The following is a 19,430-nucleotide window of genomic DNA, read 5'->3' on the forward strand; positions in this document are numbered from 1 at the left end:
TGAATTTGTTGTACTGGCTCCATAGTCCTTTGGGAATATTGCAGAAGCCACTCCAGGTTACAGATTTAAATTATTCTGACGAAATGAAGATTTGATGAATCAGAGTTTACACTGTATAAGCTCTGTGTTTCTGTGAGGTCAGCAGATCCATGCATACCCTCTGGATGTTCCTGGGAAGGAACCTTAGCATTTCCCTCCTTGTCCGGCTGGCGAGCGTTGGGAGTCTTACTACAGACTCACCTAATCAGGTAGGGTTTCCTGCACAGTCGGCCTCACTCACTTCATCATCCCAATCCTGGGTCTTCTTGTTATACCCTTGAAAAGTGATCTACCTGTCCCCTTCCCATTACAGAAACTTGATACATGAAGCTTAGAAAAAAGAATTGGCCAAATTACTTCCAAATTCTAAGGCAATTCAAGATGGGTCATATTTTGCATATAAGTAAAGTAGTTTCTGGAGCGAGGTCTCCAAACTGTTGATTCAATCAACTGCAACGACCAACCTCATCTCTAATATCATTGCCATGGCCTGGCTGTGCCGTGCACGTTTCTAGTAAGATGGATTTAGTTCCTCAAAGGAGGGTAGGAAATGAAGACTAGATATCACTAGTTTTTTTAAAAAAGGCCAGCAAATGATATTTCAAAAGAACTTTATGGATTTTTCTAGTCTATCCCTTCATAATTTTATACTGCTGATGGAATAGTTTTATTTTTATTATCTTTGTTAATTTTTACCCTGGTAGTTGCTGTGAATCAAGTGATACCACACTGAACACAAATAAAAACAGAAAGATAAAATGGCCTAGTCCAGAGCACTGAAGTAAGAATCGAAAGACCTAGCTCCTAACCCAATCAGCTGAATAAGAAAACATAAAATTGTAAAATCTAAAACATACACAAATAAGTATTGTCTGTCTTTCTCTTTCTGATGGCTAGCAAATGCATGGGGACTTATTTTTTTCCTTTTGGTCCTAAAGTAGGTCTATCGTTTTTTTATAAGTTTAGAAAAAGAGACTTAGGCTTGCCTAGAAATGCCAAAACTATACATTGCTAGATAAATATAGGACTCAACTAGAGACAAAGGTAACGACTGGTTATTATATTTAAATATTCTCTTGACTGTGACTGTACTGATCCAATTTTTATTTTAGGGCATGGAATGGAATTATCAAAGTAATCTAATAATTAGTACACCAGCCAGGTTGCTGCTGATAGTGTCTTTTCATTTTAACATTGAGAATATAATTTTCTATCTGGTTCCGATTCAGAACTTTGTTCCAAGTCCAACACTGGGGAGGGCCTGGAGAAAATGGTGGCCTGCTGTGATGCCTAGGAGGATGTGGCAAATTGAAGCTGTATGCACCCCAGAAAACCCATTCCTATGGGTGTGAACCATTGAAAAGAACCTTTCGAGGAGCTACTTCAGATAAGGTGTGACCTACCTCATTCAGAATGGGTCTTAATCCTATTACTTTTATGAAGGGGTCCTTTATTTAAAGAATGAATACATGGAGAGAGAGAGGAAAACACCCACAGAAGCAAGAAGCTGAAAGCAATGAAACCTTGAAGAGAAGGGAGAGACCAGCAGACACTACCATGTGCCTTTCCATGTGGCAGAGGAGCCAAGGATCACTGGCAGCCAGTCTTCAGGAAGAAACCATCACTTTGATGATGCTTGATTTGGACATTTTCCTGGTTTCAAACTTAATGCTAATAAATTCCCATTTTCCCACTGAACCATTTCACAGTATTTGCTTTAAACAGCCTAGGGAACTAAAACAGGGAGTGTTGCCCTTCAGATCTGGAAGCCACTGAAGCAAGAGACTCCGGGGTCAGGACCCTGACTCTCAGGCACTGTCCCTCGCTACGAGGAGGGCTCTCCTTCACGCCCAGCACACAAGCTCAGTCAACACGGGGGCTAACATGGGCACAGTCACCAGGTCGGTATCCAGACAGCACTGTTACCAAGAGGCATCAGCAGGGCTCCGGTGGGAGGGACAGAATCTGGGGTGATAGTTATGGGTTCCTCTCTTTGTTCCATGAATCTTCCATGGTTTTGCATCCTCTGTGCAGCACACTCATGAGGACACAAAGAGTTTCAACCTCAGGAATCTTCACTGAGTTGCGTTTGTCCAAACTACACATTTCTCAGAGAAGAACACAAAATGTGTAAAGCCACCACGGTAATGTACTGAGAGTAATGAGCCCCTCATAGGGTACCAGCATAGGTACTCACCATCAGCTAAATAAAATATGAAACCTCAGTATGTGGAAAGAAGAATTATCTGATGTTCGCTCTTTTTACCAAAGGAAATCCAGCAGTAGCTTTTAGCATTGAGGGAAAGTTTCGGGACTGTGGCTGAACCCCACTTCTCATTATCACCCTCTCTCTCCTCACACACACACACACACACACACACACACACACACACACACCTGCCCCATCTTCAATAAGACTTTAAAATCTTAGTTTTACAATATCAGCCACATAGAAATGTGATAAAAATGAACACCTAAAGCGAAGGTATTACCTCTAGGGAGTCCCCTTCACAATCGCCTTCTTCCGTGCTTCTCCCCTTGTCTTCGGTGATGGTATTCACCATCTCAAAAAACCTACAACAGAAGTTGGCAAGGAGAGGTCACTCACAGCACATACAGATTAAATATCAGCAAGTACATTGCAAAGTAAGCTCAGAGCCAAACAATGAGAGCTAAGAGTATCTAAATTTAAGAAACAGATTGCCCATCAGTAGCGGGCCAGGGCTATTAGTAGCTGTGTGGCCTCAGGCAGGCTCCTCAACCTCTCTGAACTTCCCCTCTCAATTATGAAATGTCGAATGCATATACCTGCCCCAGAGGTTGTTCTGAGGATGACATGAGGGATATCTGTCGAGTGCTTAGCACAATTCTCCCAATAAATAGTAACTATTGCTTTGCTGTTATTATTCAGAATGGACACAACAAAAATACTGATATTCTTGAATAGTGTCTCTAAAGCTGGTGGTAACTTTTTGTACGCTGTTGGCCGCTCCAACATTTGCTCTCAGTTACTGCTGCTGAGCACCTCGGTATCAGATAAATGAGGTCCCATAAATAGTTGGAGAAATAATGATGTGACCTAGGAAAGGTGACTAGTTCATTGTGCCAGAAGTCACCTCTCTTTGGTGACAAACATTTTTCCTCAGGAACAGTTCTTTTTTTTTTAATAATTTTATTTTATTTTTTTAACATGGGCAGCACTGGGAATTGAACCCAGGTCTCCGGCATGGCAGATAAGAACTCTGCCACTGAGCCACAGCTGACCGCCTGTCAAGAACATTTCTTATAAAACTTTTTTTCTGGAGACTATTTCACAGCCATGAAAAATAATTATAGCAAGAAACAAATTTGGCTTTGGCAATACTAGATGTGGCTAGTCCTGTTGACATGTCAATGGTTCACAGACAGAAAATAAGGGATGCACGGCGAGCAGGTGCTTGTGACCTCACAGGAGAGCATGATGTGCAATATCAGACCAGAGGAAAAGCAGATTATGGTGTAACAAGAAAAGTTGACATAACAAAACTCAGAACCTTTATTCCTATTTCAGACCTTCTTTTTATTCAACCCTCCATCTATTCATCCATGCATCCATCCTTCCATCAGCCATCCATTCATCCATCCATGCAATCAATACTCATTGAGTATTTACTAGAATCAGGAACTGTTCTGGCCATTAGAGTTATGACAATGAATAAAATAGAAAAATTTTTATTTTGAAGTTTGGAGTGTATGGATTTTACATGTGGCACCCACTTACTTCCTCATGCTTCCTTTCTCTCTACTCACTTCTTGGAGAACAATGACAAGGAAAATAGAAACATTCCCAAGCCTGGCTGTAGTGAAAGCATGCATGAAGATTAAATACCATAATGTGTTACAGATTAAATATCATAATGTGTTGGAGATAAAATATCATAATGTGTTGGAGATAAAAGCAAATTCAACCAAGAGAAAAAATGAATAACCTAAAAACAAATGTCTGGATTTAAACACTGGCTTTAACATCTGGGCTAAAGACTTCAATCAGCTTCTCGAGCAGTTTTTTTTTAATGTGAACATCCCTAAGCAAAGTACAAAGTTTACAGATGGAATGGGAGCACAGTACAATTTTTAGAAGCTCGGATTCTGGGGTTTCATGGACCTGGTTTGAATCCCAGATCTTACGCATACTAGCTTGATCTCTAAGCTAGTTAAACTTTCCAAGATTCCATTTTTTACCTTTAAAGATATTAATGTAATCTGGCTCGCAGAGTTTCTTTAAAGAGTAAAAGGAACAGTAGTCTAGGATAAGTACTCCATAAATCTTAGCAGGATTATTATAGAAACACATCAGCCTTTAGAATTTAAGTGTAAGTAAAGCAGACCATATATACGCTAGGAATTATTTCCAGGTAATTTTACCATGCATTTTTAAAAATTTTTGTTTGTTTGTTTTTTTCTTTCTTCTTTTTTTTTGGCATGGGCAGGCACCAAGAATTGAACCCAGGTCTCTGGCATGGCTGGCGAGAACTCTGCCTACTGAGCTCCCTACCATGCAGTTTTATAAGGAAAGATACACTCTAGCCCAGAATTGCAGATTAAGCCAAACATTTTTTTTTTTTTTAAATCAAGATAAAAATGATTGACTGTATCTTGTAGTAGCATATTAGAGTCATTTATATTGGGGTCAAGCAGTAATTATATGAATAAGAATGACTCTAGAAAAATTTTCTTTCCAAACTGGCTTCCGCCAACACTTGGCTGTCAAATTGTCCTGCACTTCTCTGGTTCCCCTGTCAGTGACATGCCCTATGGCAACATGAGAGTTTCCATTATTGGCCCAAGAGCAAGGTACCTAAGGAGTATGCAGTCCACAGAGTCTGAGACTCTCTCTTTTATTGCTGTAAATCAGTTCATTAACTCAACCCAGACTACTCCCCCACCAGAAAGTCTGATCTAATTGATTGTTGGGGAGGGGGCTGACCCAGGGTATTTTTATAAAGCTTATCACTGATTCTAATATGAGCCAGGATTAAGAACCACTGCTGTAGATAATAGGGAGAGTCTTCAAAAGAATTCAAGAATACAATATTGGTAATCAGGAATTACAACAAGTGATACTTCAAAAATGAGACATAGGGCGGGCCATGGTGGCTCAGCAGGTAGAATTCTTGCCTGCCATGCCAGAGACGCGGGTTTGATTTCCGGTGCCTACCCATGCAACAACAAAAAAAAGAGACATACTATCTGATAACCAGTAAGTCTCAGTTAATATTCTATCTGTGGAAAAATAAATTAGGACTAAGAAAAAGTTTGATTTATTAAACAAAGCCCTCCAAATTTTCCATTAAACATAGCACATAATAAAACATTAGCCCCAATAAAATATTTACATAACCACATAGCAATTGACTCTTTTCAGGAGCAGCATGTTCACTGGTTAGTTAAAAATAATGACCAGGTAAGAACAGCCTTTTTCACACACAACTGATGACTAATACGTACTTTTTACAATGAAGTTCCGTACAGAAGTAGATTTGGAAATCATCGGAATTATGAAGTACATAAAGGAAGCAGCACCGTTCCTCAAATTTAGAAATACTGAAACAAACAAAATCTTAATTCAGGGAAATGCCAAGACTTCTATGGATCTGTAACGAAAAGTATTTTTCATATTCAACCCTAACTGAGATAGCTGTGTTAATTACAACACCTGAATAAATGATATTCCCTGTGCCACAATATGGAAACTATTTAATATGCTGAGAATTGTCCTCTTTGGAGAGCGAGGCTGGTCTGGGGTGGAGAGGCACGCGGAGCTCCGTGTCCATCTACCTCGGTCTGGGAAAGGTGCTGCCTCCCACCCCACTGATCTGAGTACCGGGCAAATGAGTATAAATGTCAGCTGGTCGACCTTGAGGATTTTGGTCCTCCAGCATTTGCACAACAGTGAAATGTTCCCCACATAGGAAGGGAGTTTGTGGTGGCAGTAAAAGCCCTTCATTAGGTGGAGAGATTTCAGAGTGAAGAAATATACTTGGTTGGTCTGGACAGGTGATTTACTTTATATAACATGGAACAATTTAGAGACCACCAGCCAAGGCCATCCTGTTGTACGTCAGGGGATGGTAAACTTTTTCTATAATGGACCAGAGAGTAAATATTTTAGGCTCTGTTGGACAAACGACTCACTTCTGCCTTAGACAATACATGAACATGGTTGCATTCCAAAAACTTTACAAAAACTGATGGGCCAGATTTGCCCATGGGGCATGGTTTGCTGACCTCTATTTTATGTGTTTGCACCAGCCGTTCCTTAAAGTTGGAATGCATGACCATTTTTTTTTTCCTTTTTAAAGAAATTCTATTTAGGACCAAACTTAGACCTTACCATCTCTTCCTGCTGTACTTACACCTTAAACAGAAAGCCTTCCTCTTGCACCTCTGTTCTTTGAACATACGTCCATCAAGTTTTATCTTCTTCCTTATCTCCCTCCATCTTCTTCCTTATCTCCCTCCGTATTGCCCTTATTGTTAAGTGTCTGTTTCCCACTGAGAACAGTGCTCCCGACATAGGCACTCTGGTGTTCTCAGCAGTACTCTTAATGCAACGTTAGGACCCTGCTGGTGCTCAATACATGCCCACGGACTTGAGCTGAGCAGGTTGGAGATGATGCAAGAAACTGCTGATCCAGTTGGACTTTCTTCCATATTATGTCATCTCTTCTTTATTGAGGAGGAAGCCAGTGAAAGGTAACTAACGCTCTTTGAATCACAGACTAAAACTCAAGTTTCCCAATACCTTATCCAGCAATAGCCACATGGAGTCAGTCTATGTGAAAGTTCTAAATCACAACAACTGTAAAGTGGTGGCGCCATGCCTAATTAAAGCAAATTAATTTCCTGGAAGAGAGATATGATAAAACTAAATTCATATTTACCATGCTTTTCTAAATGGATTGTTTTAGAATGCGGCAATAAGTGGTAAGTACTTTACTAATGCCTAGTTTTAAAAATTAAATATTGAGAGTACAACTTTATTTGAGAAGGCATCGATTGGAAAGATATATAATGAGTCACTCCATAATCTTGCTTGTTTCTGCTCACATTATTCATGAGGTAACAGGTGGTTTTCCCAGGCAAACTCCAATTATCAATGACTCAGAGCTCTACCAGTTCATGCTCCAACAAAACCAACTGCCATTATTCCAAGGGCAACAGGATATTGCACAATTGACCTGCAGAAATCTTTTGTTTTCTCTCACTTCTATTATGTGGGGATGAAGAGTAGCAAGCACAGCTAATTTAATTTGAAATTTCCAACTGCTGGTTTAGCCTGAACTCAGGTAGAACAAACATTCAAGTGTTTAATCATTGGCTCCTGATTCTGAAAAATAATTTCATTTCTAAATCCCAAGAAATGGCATTTTCTGAGCCACTGACATTACGATGGCAACATCAGAACTGAGTGGAACTGGAGCAAACCACCGTAATCCCGAGAATGCAACACAGACGGTGACTTTAGGGAAAGGAAAATAAAAAATTAACGAATTCCCTGTGGTTTGGGCTCATTCATACTCACTACAGGACAATACTGGGGAGAAGGGATGTGTGCTTTGGATCCACTCAAGGGGAGATTATATCCTGATATACCAAAAAAGACCTGAAACCATCTTAAACATAAACTGACATCTCAACAGCTCACTTTTACTTACATTTTAATTCTGGTCCAGGGTTCACACTGACCCCTCAATCATCATATTTTAAGTAGGTGACAAGCTCAGAGGTTTGACCAATAGCGAAAATTCTGCTGCAAATATTTTCATTATGGAGACAGTGAGACTGAAGAAGGCTGGGCATTGCCACCAACAGAAGGATTCTTAAAGTCCTTGGCATTTAAAAAATCCTGGTTAAACGCCCTTTCCAGGCCATGGGTGTCCCACAAATTTATCTTTGAAGGAAACAAAATGTAGCAAGGAAACTTACCTCACTCCCCTGACAGAAGAAGCACTAAAATTCCACTCATGTATCCCTTTCTAAAACACGGGAGAAGAAAAGCAACAAAAGTTGTTGAGTCATACAAATGGAAAATAACATAAAATAGCAACAATAACATTGTTTTATTATTCTTTAATAATATACACAGGGTAATTTTTCCCAGTGTATAATTTTTCATGAACAAATTATCTGGGTGCAAACTTCAGTTCTTTCTCAAGCCACAAGGGCTTAATAAGTCTGGCATTTTAATGCATCCTGAGGATAGAACAGCTTCCAAAAGAGCCTATAAGAATTAGTTTTATTAAATCCCCATGCTTGATTTTTAGCAGATTAACCTAATAAGTGCTCTGCATTAATTTTCTAGGGAAAAAAAAACACCCAGTGATGAAGGTAATTAAATTATTATAGTCAGGTAATATTTCTTTCCTGAGAAACAAAAGCATTGCTTTCAATACAATTTCTGCAAGGTTTTAAAGAGAGTTGCTTACGCCTGAATTGCTTCTAGTTAAATATTCTAGCTGAAATGGTGGCCTGACTTCAGAACACAACAGCATGAGTATGTATGTGAGCCTGCACACGTGTAAATTGTCCATCACATACACAATATACAATGTGTTGTTACCTAATTAGTACAAAACTAAGCATATTAAAAAAGTCTGAACATTAAAAATGTGATTACTGTTTTATAAACATAGGTGATTACAGGTGATGATGGAAATACTGGGGAATTTATTTTCCGAGTTTATTACTACAACTGCATTAAAATTAGGATTAAGTTTACATGTATCTAAATAAACTACGAGATGGATCATATTCCTTATAAAAATGTCTGACCACAACATAGAATTAATAGAATACATATTTTACATAGAAATAAAGTAGCTAATTCTTGTGTCCAGATTTAGCAAGTACTTTCTCACAGTGAATTCACACTGAATTCAATTCTGCAAATATAACACAACTGGAAAAACAAGATTAGTTCCCATCCCCTTAAAATCTCACCAGGAGGCTGAGGTCTTTGGCTGGGTAAGTGAAATGGGTAATGAAAGCCTGGGACTCTCCACGTGGCCAAAGCAACTAAAAAAGCCACAATTTATGTACAGAGCCCCGAATTCTTGGCTAGGATCATGCAATTTATAATAAAACTAGAGCCTCTCATCACCGAAGGAGATTTGCTAAAATTCTAGTTTCCATGCAAAACAATCAGGTCACAGTGAAATGCCCTGGATTAACACAAGAAAGCGTGCAGCACATGCAGCCTGGGGAGGGAAGAGGCTGGAGGCAGATGCTAGAGAACCTGGGTCTCTGGAGCAGAATACTGAGGGAGTTAGATTAAAGGGGGGAGCCTGCAGCCTCAGCTGGTAATTTGCAAAGTAGCTTCTAAATCCTTTTGGCCCCAGGTGAACTTCTAAACCAAAGCCCCCAGGAGCTGCAGATGGTACTTCCACACACTTGCAGACAGTGCAGCTTTGTCAGCTTTCTAAGGCCATCTCCAGGACCAGGAGATGGGGCTGAGTGAGCTGGCAGGGCAGAGTGTGCCAGCCAGCAATCAAACTCAGCAACTGGCAAACAGCCACAAGACGCTGCTGGGAAAATCCATCTTCAACAGCCCTGTTCTCGGACTCACCACACAAAGCCCACAGATAATTTAGGATCTGGGGGGCCCATTTGGGGACCAGCAGCAAAGGGAGGGCCAGAGGCTGAGCTCAGGTTAGCATCAGCCCAGCCCAAAGCCAATGCTCAGCTAATGGGCTCAGAGGAGGCACCATTTTCTCAGAACGGGTCGCCTCTGAGCCTGGGGCCCGGCCGGGTGCCAAACACTGGGATGTGGTCACCACTGAGCCGCCTGGGCAGATGCGCCGGTGACCCAGGCAACATGCATCTGGCTCCCTTGTCAACAAAAAGCGAAAGTGATTCAGGCTTGGGTGGCTGTTCAGGTAAGGTGAAAATGGATCTGTCTGCACCAGACAGGGCCAGTGAGTGGTTTGGGTGTGGTGTGTGGGCAGCTCTCGGTACTGAGGGATGGCCTGACCCGCCCTTTGGGTGCCGTCTCTGCCAGGGAGCTCTGCTATTTAAGGCCATGAAAGAAAACCAAGAGCATTAGGGAGAAGCCAACTCAGAAGCCTGGCATAGCTAAGCCACCAAAATCACCCCCAGAATGACCCCCATCTCTGGTTTTCTCGTAACAGGAGGTAACAGCATTTTCTTATTCATTTAGCCATTGTTAGTTGGGATTTTGTAGCTGAGAGCTCCTTTGACGGCTGGGAGCAGCATATCACAGTGATCTAGAATCGGGGGTCAATATGCCCCCTTTGTAAAATTCCTGGGTGTTCCCTGGCTGGGAGAGGGAGGAGAGGGAGCACTTAGCTTCTGCTGGGCCCGGCCACCTGGCCCTCCTCCTTGGAGCAGTACATAAAGCTCTGTCCGTCCACCTTTGGGGACCTTGAACTGCGAGATGGACTTCAGCACCAAGGAGGGGTGGGAGCCTCAAATTCCAATCCTCAGAAGGGAACCCTAACTAGGAACACCTAAAAGATCTTGCAAACTATGTCTCTCTTCCTCAATCTGAAACACATGCAGACTTTTTAGTAGAACTAGCGTATTTTAAGGGGCAAGTATCCACTCAACAAAAGACGAACTATTGAGAGGTGGGGCTTTCACTTAATTTTGCTGTGTATGTCAAGTAACTCTCTAGGAGCCCCAGAACTCATGGGAATTAGTATAATGAGTTTGAAGAATGAATTTAAGTACGTTGCAGTGTAAAGCATGTAACTGTCCTTTCCATGGTTCAGCATGAAAATGCTGAGAGAGGGAATGAAGAAATAAGTGTCAGAAATGAAAGCAACATGCACTGTTGTTTCACTAAATTTACAAAATTTTTAAAAAGTATTCTAAGACACAATCCATTTCCTATTTATCATAAGACCTATCAAACCTGTTATGCTATTTAATTATAGGTATAGTAGTTTCTAAAAACTAACATAATTATGAAGTTTTCTTGTTCTTATTGTTTGTTCTTATTCCACTTGTACCACTTCAGTTTAAAACAAAGAAAATGAAGGTGAATACACTATAGATAGAACAAGGGGCTGCAAAGAGATTGACATAAATTCAAAATAGATACAGATTCGTTTAAGAAAGCTTACATTCTTAAAACAAGGAGAATTTTTTAACAGTAAAGGAAGTGGGGCACTGCAAATGTAATTCTCCTTAATCAAAAGATGGTGAAGATGGAAGCTGGACAATTCACAGCCTGGATCACTCATTTGTATCACAATATATTTACTTCCCTTAGTATAGTATAAAAATTATCACCACAATCATCACAAAACAGGAGAGATTCAGTAAAAGGCTCACTCTGTTGAATGAAAATCCTCCAGGAAGGGGGAGATAATGACAACAAACAAGGAGTGATGGTTTCCGGAACACCTCTGGCTTACTTTCTGCATTTTTCTGTCTTCCAAATATCTCTGGCTCTCAGCTCATTCTCTCAGCCTTACTAATCGCTAATTCCTTTAGCCCATTTTGCTTTCAAGTGTCCTTGGATAACCTTGCTCTTTCTAATCATGCTACCTTCTTCCCCTAGTTTTTGAGCTTTCAACTGGATAACTGATATAGTTTAGTTCTATAGCTTATACTGCTTCAGTCTTTGAGAACATGTGTGCATATGCTTTCAAACAATGTAAATAAGACACCATGTACCTTTAAACTGTGTCAATAGCATGTACATAGAGAGGTGTGTTGATTATACTCCATTATGTCTCTGGACAGCTCCACCTGGAGCCAGGGCATCAGCTCCAACTAAACAAGTTCAAAATGAAATTCTTTAATGATTCCTCTATATTTCTGGTTTTTCTTTGCTGTCAATGAAATGCAAATTTGAATCACTATACACTCATTCCTTCCTTTTAATTCCTCTTAATTAATAGGAAAGTCATAAATTTATCTTTCCAAATGACCATCCCCTTCCAGTCACCATCTCATCCCTCCATTTAGGGCCTCCACCTGCTCCTGGCTGGCTGGTTCCCCTAACCTCCTCCTTTGTGATGCTTCAGATTCCAACACCTTGGAACCCTGAAGTCAAGGCCAGATCAGTATTCGGGGCTGTAAAAGCCAACATTTCCACTGGTGGAGCGTGGTGCTAAACTATTTCCATTAATTATCTCATTTGATCCTCACAACAGTTCCATGAGGTACAGTTATTCTCATTTTACACATGAGGACGCTGAGACAGGCAGAGTTTGAATGTCCATTCACAAACCAAGCAAGAGATAAAGTTAGTCTTCACACCTGAGTCACTGGATGCCAACCCAATGTTCTTGAATAATACTCTATTCTGCCTGTAAGCTATTTCGCAGATTTAAAGAAACTTCAGTGGCCCAGCTTCTGACCAACATATGTCCAAATTCTTCCTGGTTCATGAAGCCCTCTATGGTTTTATAACACCCTGTGTCTCCAGCCATGGTCTCACCACATTAACATATGTCCTCACAGCACCCCAACATCCCAAGTTCCTATCACTTTGGTGCCTGTGTCCAAGTTCTGTCTTATTCTTGTAACCTGAGTTCTTTTCCATTTCCCATTTACCTCTTCAAGTCCTACCCACAGTCAAAGTCCAAGTCCTACTTCTTGCATGTAACTCCCCTCAGGACTCCGCAAATCTGAATGCCACAGCCCAAGAGCCCATATAAACAAGTATACTCGCAAGGCCCAAGGAACTCACAAAATGCTGGTAGACTGATTTGCTCTGCGGTAATCTCAATAGTCTTTTTCTGTGGGTGTGGCATGATGGTCCGGGAGAAGTTTAAGTTCTGGGTTAGAAATGTGGTTGATAGGGCTGCTGGACCCTGACTCCTTTCAAGATCTTTCACTTTTCTCAAAGTGAGTATCATGGAAAGCTAAGTCTCAGCTGAAAAGTCTACCATAAAGCCTGCTATCAAGGAAGTTTTCTGTTATGAGTAAGTCAATATGAAATGTGATTTTCTCAGGTCTATCTGAATAACTGATAATCCTAAGAGTGAAAAAACAATCACTTGTTTTTCGTAGTTCCTGACTACAAGTCCTGGTAAGTGTAATTTGGGGCTTGCTGAGTGAGTATCCCTAGTTACAACAGCTATTCGTGGGGTGCCTCTAGAATTCTGGTGCAACCACCCCAGAATTGTTTTGTAAAAGTACTAGCGAGGGCAATATTCCATGAACCGGGAGGAAGATCACAGTTTTGAAAGACTCTACTGGTATTTCTCATTGCCATGACATAGCCTTGGTGTTGAGGAAAGACTGTCTTTACTGTATATATCACGCAACATCATGTTACCAGTTAGAGTTACACCTGCTAAAATACTGTTATGAGACTTAACATGACCAACTTTATCCAAACACATTCATCCAAACACATAAAAGTTTATAATGCAAACAAAAATGTATTCAGGGTATTGTTCAGTCTCTATCTACTCACTTGAAGCATGAGAATCAGATTTTGCTAGAAACTATGTCCCAGGAACAGGTGACCTCTTGCCACTCCAATGGAGGCTATAGGGCCTGGCAGCTGTGGGATCCCTGTGACTGCCATCTGAAGGGTCTTTCCTTCCCAGAGCCCTGGCTGTTCTTCTTGTTGGACTATTGGCATGCTGGGTTGAACCTCCTGTGGAACTTTCCAAGGTGGTGGCTCCCGTACAGTGCTGAGACTGTCTTTAGTAGGCCTGATATGTGGACTAGGAATCTGCACTCTAACCATAGGTGGCTCTAAGGCTGCTGGTTCCAGGGAACTACATTTGAAAAACACCAATCCCCAGGAGCTGGCTGAGCCCCAGAGTCATGCGTGTGCGACTCTTCTCCAGCTGCTATAATTGGGAACATGGTGTTCCTACACCCCTCTTAAACCTCGGCTGAATACCAGAATCACACACATATCTTCATAGAAAGGCATGTGCCTGAGCTCCACTCTAAGTATTGAAGATTTCAACTCAGTAGGTCTGTTGGGGCTCAAGGCACCTGTATTCCTAAAAATCTCCAGAGATGGTTTTTTGATGCACAGCCAATGTTGTGCCCTAACACAACACCAAAAACTTTCCAATTGATTACTCCTATATTGACAAAGAGCTAGGCAGGGTTAGATTCCTGGGGTTTAAAGGTTAGGGGACAGACCTTGTGAGCCCATGGGATATGTACACTGCAGTGACTTATTACTGTGGTTACCACTGCTAAAATATATTGAGCATTTATTACATGCCAGTCTCCATGCAAAGCACTCAACTTACGTTATCTCATTCTTTTTCAGTGGGTATTATTATTATTACTATTATTACCCCATTCTACAGACAAGGGTACTGCAGTTGCCCAAAGGCAATGATGGGATTTGTATAAGGTCTGTTGACTCAAAGCCCTTATTTTAAAGAACTGCAACCCTTTTACCTTAATCATAAATCCTGCTTCCCTTTACTGCCTTCATTTTCCTTAATTGACATCTAATGTAGCTATCTATTTTACCTCTTTGCTTACTGTCCCCCCAAGTAGAAGGTGGGCACCACAGGGGCAGGAAATGTGCTGATTTGGTCCCAGCCATGTCCCCCCATACCTAACCAGTGCCATGCAGAGTCCCTGCTCAAAAAGTACCTGTTGAGTGAATGAATAATGTTTAAGACATTTTATAAGGGTAATTTGAAAGATGATTATAAGAAAAAAAACGAACTGCATTGTAAGAAAACCTCTCATTTTTGTGGTTTATCCCCTGGACTGAATTCAGGCCCTCAACAGTTAGTTATCTACTTTTAAGTAGGGCGATTTGTACACGAATTAAAACTTGAGGAAAAAGAGAAATGGAAAGATTTATCAAACGAGTGTTTAGAATCCTTCTGAAGACAGGAGTTTTGTCTTGTACCTAGCACACTGAGCTAGTGCTAACTCCTTATATAGCCAGAGAAATGGCACGCTCACTCTTACAGTGGCAGTGGTACCCTATAAGCGGTGCTATTCTGACAAGGGTCCTTTTTAACACCTTTTTTGAACACCTTTAAAATCATATAGTTTAAATATCAGTTCACTGGTACATAATTTAATTTATAACATGAACTTCTAAAACACCAGCAAAAATACTCCAAATGTGGGTACTCTGGATGGTTACGCCATCCATAACGGAAATCCAAATAGTTCAATTTTATTTTGTTTAATAAGTGAAAGTCATAACCCAAATGTAACAAATTTTATATCACAGAATGAATTGATGCAAAAATAAATACATAGATGATTTTTTTTTCTTAACAAATGCAGGTATTTTCCGGAATACGTAAACGCTAGAAGGGTGGAAGGTCCTTCACTACCCAGGTCCTCGCCTTCACGACTGCTTAATTTACCTTGTCATCGGGAAGCACATGCCAAATTGATATTGTCTTTTCCTCGACTTCATTGTTGATAGACAAATAAGAAGGCTGATAGATTTTAGTTGGTTCTAATATTAATACCTTGAAAACATAAGGCAGAGAAACGTAGATTAGTGACATAAACCACATACAGCTGCTACAACAATACAACACACCCATGTGGGGATTAACTGCTGAGGCTCTGGGCCAGGGGCTGGAGTAAAACCATTTTAACTTCTGATCATTGCCACTCCTATGAGTCCTTTTAGCATTTTATGGTCTTTTCTGGTTGTCATGATGTACATTAATACATCACTTTTATTGCTAAAGAAATTGGAAATAAATTTTTGAAATCCATATATTGGTTTGGCTATTACAAGGGACCCTACCAACACTTTTTCTGATAGCTTATTCTTTATCATGTAAAACCTAATCTGTTTCTATAAATATAAATGTTTTAGGGAAAGGCAGAACCGTGGTAAAACAAATAATTCTGTACATAGACAAGAAAAAGCAAGAATCCCTAGACAGACTGTCACATAATTATTTTCAGATTTCTACTATCACACCTTTTCATAGTTAAGAAGTACGGTTCTCATACCCATGTAAATGGACTTAGAAATGATTTTTGGCTATTATTGAAAAAGCTTTATATATAAACCAAAGAAATGAACCTAGCTATATGAAATAATAAATGCTTTTGCACCGTCTTCAAGATAAAACTGGCATCTTCAACAATGATCCATTTAGACTTGTAAGAGAATAAGAGAAAAATAAAACCCCTTCCTATTTTTGGAGATATATGAGGGGTATAATAGGGAGGAGTACAGAATCTTCATCAGAAGAGTGCATGGTATATTATATTATTACTAACGTGTCATAGTTGGTGCAAATTACAAAATAACGTACATGCCCTGATGCCAAAGGTGCTGCGTTTGTATATGGTTGTTTAAACAGCTGAAAGTACCTACCTCGCCCAGATTTCCTATGCAAATTTAAATAGGAATTTTTTTTAAAGCCAATATTTAGCCATCAAAGAAACTGGAACAGTCCTTTTTACTCCATTGCTTAAAAATCAGGAAAATTACCTTTTAGAACTAATTTTAAATCAACCAGGCTTTCCAAATAAAAATAAAATTGGTAGAAAAAAACTTTCTGAAGGCTCTTTCAACAAGGAATTACAGCCTTATAATACATTAGAGCCTACAAGTGCAGCCTAAGCTAGAAGGCACAAGAATCGGACTGAGAAAACTGATTCTGGATCATAAACCACAAACACCAATGTATTTACTCACAGTAAATTTATCTAAGTTAACATGCAGAGAACTAGGAAAAGGGGACTACAAAATCAAACTTTTCTTTATTCCTTGAGTATGTAAAATTTCAAGGGTTCAAACCTTATTGACCAGGCTCTAGGCAAGCAAACAGGATAGGATACATCACAAAGAAACCCACAGTAAGAACCCAAAAGGAAATACCTGAGCCAGGGATATATTCACTTGCCAGGCAAATCAAAGCCCAAATCTCAAACAATACAGTTAAGTGGTACTGATCAATCAATTTTCAATTCAAGTTTTATAAAAATAACATTCTCAAATCTAAGTACACCATTGTCTGAGAAATTAAAACAAATAAGAAGGAAAAACAGATGGGCTTCCCCAAAAAGCATCCTACCTTCTACCCTGAAAAATGAGAATTGTCCTGATTCCCTAGTTATGTGGGTGCACTATTTAACATCAGAAAATCACGGCACCAGATAGCTCCTGTCTTCTGAAAGTATGTCTTTATTGTCATCTCAAATATTTCTATTAGATAAAATCTGAACTATGTGCTCCTATCTTGAGCCCGGGAATAAAACAAGGTGGCCATGATCACTGTCGAAAGTATTTGGGGCCCTTTGATCTGCCCTTGAAATGACAGGGCAGGAGGAACGCTGAGCATGCTTTACAGAGGTCACAGGAAGTCAGGAACAAAAAGGAAGGTGAGAAAACTACACAGTTAAATGTAACTCGGTTAGGAGTGCACATATTCCTGCTTTTAATTTCTAGTCTTTCCTATTGGCCAAAGTAAGAATGAACTGTTAACTTCATGTATCTGAAGCAGGAAGAAAGACAGCCAGACCTATGAAGTATACTGCTCAGTGGACACTTATTAGAGTCACACATCCAAGCATCTATATTTTTTCAAAAACCTACACTTTTCTTCTCTCATGACACTTGGAGATGGGTTGATGACCTCCAAGTCTTTCAATGTAGGAAGGAAAGAAAATATGCAAAGAGAGTGAGGAAAAATAACAAATCAAACTGAGCCCAAATAGTGATAAATGATGGGATCCTTCAAATCATTTCCTCAACGTTTGTCTCTCTTTTTTTTTGCCCAGTGTAATGGTTATTTCTTGGAGGAATGAGAATGATAGTAGATGGTAGTTAGATAAGGCTCACTGTACAAAACCCAGTCAAGACCCATCGTGGACTTCAATATCATGAGCCCCAGGGATTGTTACCCTAAGTTCATGAGTTACACCAGATAAGGCAGCACCACAGGTACAAGAGTTCTTTTCTTTTTCCTTGTCTTGGTGCATTGTGGCAGCAATTCCCATAATTTTGAGGGGCAGACCCAGTGGGAAAGGTAAATGAGTAAAGAGGGGTGGACAGAACTGAAATGAACATCCAAAATGGCAGCAGCTACTTGTCTCAGACTGTTGCTTTCGGAGAATCCATCACAAAGTGCCAGCCAGTCCCTTCAATTTTTCAAGAGTAATAGAAAACCTGGATTTTTATGTGAGCTCTCCTGATTTCTCACTTGACCTTTTAAATATAGACTTTATTTTCCAGTTGCAGTACTCCATCTATTCACCCATTTTTTTTTGTCTATTGTTCCTCTGTTTTCTTAATATACTAATCACAGTCATTGGAAGGCTTTGTCTGCCAGCTCCACTATGTGGGTTACCTCTGGGTCTGTCTCTATTGGCTAGTTTAGCTCTTCATTATCTAGTAATGAAGATATTAGAATATCTAGTAATCTTTAATTAATGGACATCTGAATGACACATTGTAGAGGATTTAGATTACACCTTCCCAGGGTGTTGAGTACTTTTCCTGGTCAGCAGTTCTATTATCAGGGTATTACTCTGATCCTTTTGAGGCCAAGTTTTATTTAGATTTTGTTATAAGTGGGTCTATTTTAGTTTTGCCCTTACTCCTAGGCATGAGCTTATCTCAATTTCCAATAAACACTTGGAGTATTCACCAAGGTATCTCCATCCTAGCTAGGCCCAAAGTCCAACATCTCCCTCATGTTGAATCTCTGCTCTGCTCTCTGCCTTCCAAGAGTGGCTCTCTGCTGGGTCTCCTAGAAGCTTAGTCATTCTTCGCACAATCTAAGAGTTGGCCTGGAGTAAAAGGAAAACACCCAGCCAGAACCCTGGGATTTTCTCTTCATTGCTGCTCCTATGTTAATACCCTGCCCCCAGTATTGCAGCTGTCTTTGGGCTCCAAATACTGACCTCTGCTTCCTCTGCTCAAGGGGAATGCTGCTGCTGCCCGGGGCTACACTTCCCTACACATTCCTGCCAGGAAATGACCTCAGGGAAAGCAGGAGAGTGAATGGGAGGCTCCGCTGAAGGCCTTCCCCATCTCAAGATGTGCAGCCCTGAGATGAGTGCTGTTCAATGCCTGCAAAGAGTTGTTTTATATTTTTTGTCCTGATTTTATAGTTTTCTATAGCAAGAGAGTCAGTTTAATATCATTTATTCCTTCACAGCCTGCCTTGAAGAGCCACCCCCCCCCTTTATTTTTAAATGTCAGCGATAGGTTATTTTTTTTATTTTATACTAGTGATCTTTCAAACATTCAAACTTAGTCATATGCACAATCTCACACATAATAAAAGAAATACTAATTTAAACCTACCCCAATATACCATTTTTATCTATCAGTTTAGCAAAAGTAGATGTGTGAATGGAGACTACTATGGGGAAACAGTTGGTTTCATGTGTTGCTGGGATGTCAACTGATACATTTCTTATAGGGGGCAATGTGACAATACCAATCAATC

The 19,430-nt window shown here is 40.2% G+C and overlaps 1 protein-coding gene across 1 annotated transcript in view; it reads right to left on the reverse strand.

Annotated features, from left to right (window-relative positions):
* MAP3K5 (mitogen-activated protein kinase kinase kinase 5) overlaps positions 1–19,430 on the reverse strand; it is a 212,684-nt gene that overhangs the window by 73,495 nt on the left and 119,759 nt on the right. The window contains exons 11-14 of the mRNA XM_077144113.1: positions 15,369–15,476; positions 8,008–8,057; positions 5,527–5,622; positions 2,532–2,613 (exon numbers count right to left, since the gene is read on the reverse strand). Of these exons, the coding sequence (XP_077000228.1) occupies positions 2,532–2,613; positions 5,527–5,622; positions 8,008–8,057; positions 15,369–15,476 (336 nt within the window). The remainder of the gene's footprint in view (positions 1–2,531; positions 2,614–5,526; positions 5,623–8,007; positions 8,058–15,368; positions 15,477–19,430) is intronic.

Source organism: Tamandua tetradactyla, chromosome 25 (assembly GCF_023851605.1).
Source record: "Tamandua tetradactyla isolate mTamTet1 chromosome 25, mTamTet1.pri, whole genome shotgun sequence".
NCBI lineage: Eukaryota > Metazoa > Chordata > Mammalia > Pilosa > Myrmecophagidae > Tamandua > Tamandua tetradactyla.